Source organism: Condylura cristata, unplaced genomic scaffold, assembly GCF_000260355.1.
Source record: "Condylura cristata isolate star-nosed mole 26May11 unplaced genomic scaffold, ConCri1.0 scaffold00034, whole genome shotgun sequence".
In the NCBI taxonomy this organism is placed as follows: domain Eukaryota; kingdom Metazoa; phylum Chordata; class Mammalia; order Eulipotyphla; family Talpidae; genus Condylura; species Condylura cristata.
Window position 1 is genome coordinate 7,583,239 of NW_004567135.1, and position 2,720 is coordinate 7,585,958.

Below are 2,720 nucleotides of genomic sequence, written 5' to 3' on the forward strand. Positions count from 1 at the left end.
GCAGGCCTCACCCCCGATGAGCATGGTGCAGATGGAGAAGATCTTCTCGGTGTCCGTGTTGGCGGACACGTTGCCAAAGCCCACGCTGGTGAGGCTGCTGAGTGCGAAGTACAGGGAGGTGATGTAGGCGCTGCGCAGCGAGGGGCCGCCCAGGACCTCCAGCCCCGTCCTGTTGGCCTCGTGGTGGCCGCTGCAGTTGTCGCCCTGGCCAGAGCTGTTCCCGTCCGCTGGGCTCTGGCCCACCAAGTAGTAGGGCGTCTCCAGGCGGCGGGCCAGCTCCTGCAGCCACCCTGGGGAGCGGGCGGGAGGGGCCTCAGCTGGGGCACAGCTCGCTGGACAGCCCGGCTGCTCAGTAAGTGCCCCCCTGGCCCCCCATCCCGTGCCCATGGGGGGGACCCCAGACGCAGATCCGCCCCCCATGGCTTCCCGCCACTCGCTTCCTCTGTCAGCCCAACACACCTCTAGCCACCCCCTCAACCCTCAGCGAGACAAGCACATGGAAGCTGTCATCTCTGGGCGCCGAGGATGGAGGGAGGGGTATTGCACCTCTTCTCCACGGCTGGCATCCATCCCAGGCCCAGCTGAGAGGGCAGAGGCCCTGGTGGGGCCATGCACCAGCCGTGGCCTCATCCCGGGGCCATGGGGCGGCCGCCTCCTCCACTCTGCCCACTGGATCCTCATGCTCTTTCTCTGAGGCCGCTGTTCCGGAAAGCTGCTCCCCATTCAGCTGCAGCCCTGCTCACACCCACACGAACACCCTACATGTACACGGCCTCAAAAATACCCACACGGACGTGTGCAGACATACTACACTCGTGCTCCGCGCAGGGGGAGGCAAGGACACGCGGGTGAGCTCGTCCTCGGCTGCACGGCCACGCCACTCGCACAGAAAAGGCCTGTGTGCACTTGGTGGAGAGACAGGGGAGGTGAGAGGCGACGTGGACATGGGACCTGGAGCTGGGGCCTCTCCAGGGACAGTCAGACCAGCAGAGGCTGTTCTGGAGGCCGGTGGCTTCCTGAGAAATGACACACATCATCGCTCGCTGTATTTAGCACAACGCTTTGAAGACCCAGCCTATCTGGGGTAGAGGGAATCTGGGTCAAGAACCCTCGGTCCACACCATGGGCCGTGCAACAGGGGAACTGAGGCAAGGTGGGAAGGTGCCTGCCGTGAGACAGAGCTGGGCCAGCGGCCCCTGCTGGCCCTCCACAAGGACACCCCTTCCAGGAGGGTCTGGACGGCCGGGTATGGCTCCGACCTATGTAGTTGGTGGGGGAGGTTGTTTCTTTGGAGGAAAAAAGGGAGATGATGACTTGGAAATTCCTCCCAGTGTGAACTAGTATCAGCCCCAAATAGAAAAAAAACACACTCCAGAGCTTAGTTTTTCAAGAATAGGCAGTCAGCCTCCCACACGGCCACTCTGCCACCATGCGGCCCCAGTCTCTCTGGGAGCCAAAGCTGGTGGTCATTTCTGCCCAGCAGCCCCCAGGAGGTGGTCAGCACAACGGAGCGTGCGGGTCCTGTCGCAAGGGGGAGGGGAGTCGGCCTGAGGAGGTGGCTTTGCACGGCCATCACCCACCTCCTGCTCGCTGGGAGCCATCTGACCCCAGAGCAACCTCCACCACAGCCTCCCTCTCAGAAGGCAGGTGCCAAGGCGCTCACACTGCCCGGGGCATCGTGCTTCTGTGTGCTGGCAACTAGAGCCTGGGGAATACGCCCGAGGGCCCTCTGGGTCCCGCACCGGTCCCCGGGCTTGGTGAGCAGAGACTGACAGGAGCCGCCTCGTCCCTGATCAGAGCAGGTTTCTAGGCCAACCCGGATGCCTGGTGACCCCATCAAAGAGCAGGGCCGTCACGGGGCCATCTGAGCAGCTGGTCTGCTGCCCACAGCCTGGGAACAGCGCTCAGAGCTAGTTACCGGGAAGCCGACAGAGCTGGAGGGGATGGGAGGGAGAAACGCTCGTTTTAGAAATGTCTGGAACAAACTGACTTGGAGTCAGAGGGGAAAAGGAAAGGAGTCGAGTGTTCACCTTCGTGGTGGCAGCGGACTCGGGGAAGAGGGAGGTGGTGGGGAGTAGGGGCCGAGGAAAGCCCCCCTCAATGGGAGGGGCTGGGGGTGGAGAAGGTGGGGGACGCGGGTGGGGGGTCATCTCACAGGGTAGGGGCGTGGCTGGGGGGCCGGTGGGGCAGGGACTTCTGGATGGTGGTTTGGCCCCAGAAGGGCGCTGGGACCTTGTGGTGACAGTCTTATTGAGAGACGGGGGAGGAAGCCTCCCGGCAGGAGTTGAGATGTGAGTGGGAGGTAAACAGAGGGGCTCTGAAAGTGGAGGTGAAATGAAGGAGAGTGGCGAGCTGGAGGGACACAGAGAGGCCGGGCTGCGGGCTGAGAAGCCTCTGAGGAGCTGCAGCCTGGCGGCCGGGCAGGAAAGCGCCTTAGGAGCCAAGGTGGTGAGGGACAAGGTGAGAGGGTGGCAGCAGAGAGCCAGGCCCAGAGGGCCAGGACACCAGGGGCCCCGAGAGGGACGGGCTTCCCAGTGGGCAGGGGTTTAAGCAATGAAAGACGAGCCACGAGGCCGAACAAGAACCCCCAGGCAACCTTGGGCAGGCGGGCCTGCTCCCCACCCCGCCGGGGACCCCGGCACACCTGCACGCCCTGCACACAGGCAGCCGCAGGGGGGGGGCCTGCTCCCCACCCCGGCCGGGGACCCCGACACACCTGC

At 64.2% G+C, this 2,720-nt stretch overlaps 1 protein-coding gene across 1 annotated transcript in view; it reads right to left on the minus strand.

Annotated features, from left to right (window-relative positions):
- Positions 1–2,720, minus strand: part of KCNH3 (potassium channel, voltage gated eag related subfamily H, member 3) — a 15,682-nt gene that overhangs the window by 7,585 nt on the left and 5,377 nt on the right. Inside the window, exon 8 of the mRNA XM_004692777.2 lies at positions 12–290. Coding sequence (XP_004692834.1) covers positions 12–290 — 279 coding nt within the window. The remainder of the gene's footprint in view (positions 1–11; positions 291–2,720) is intronic.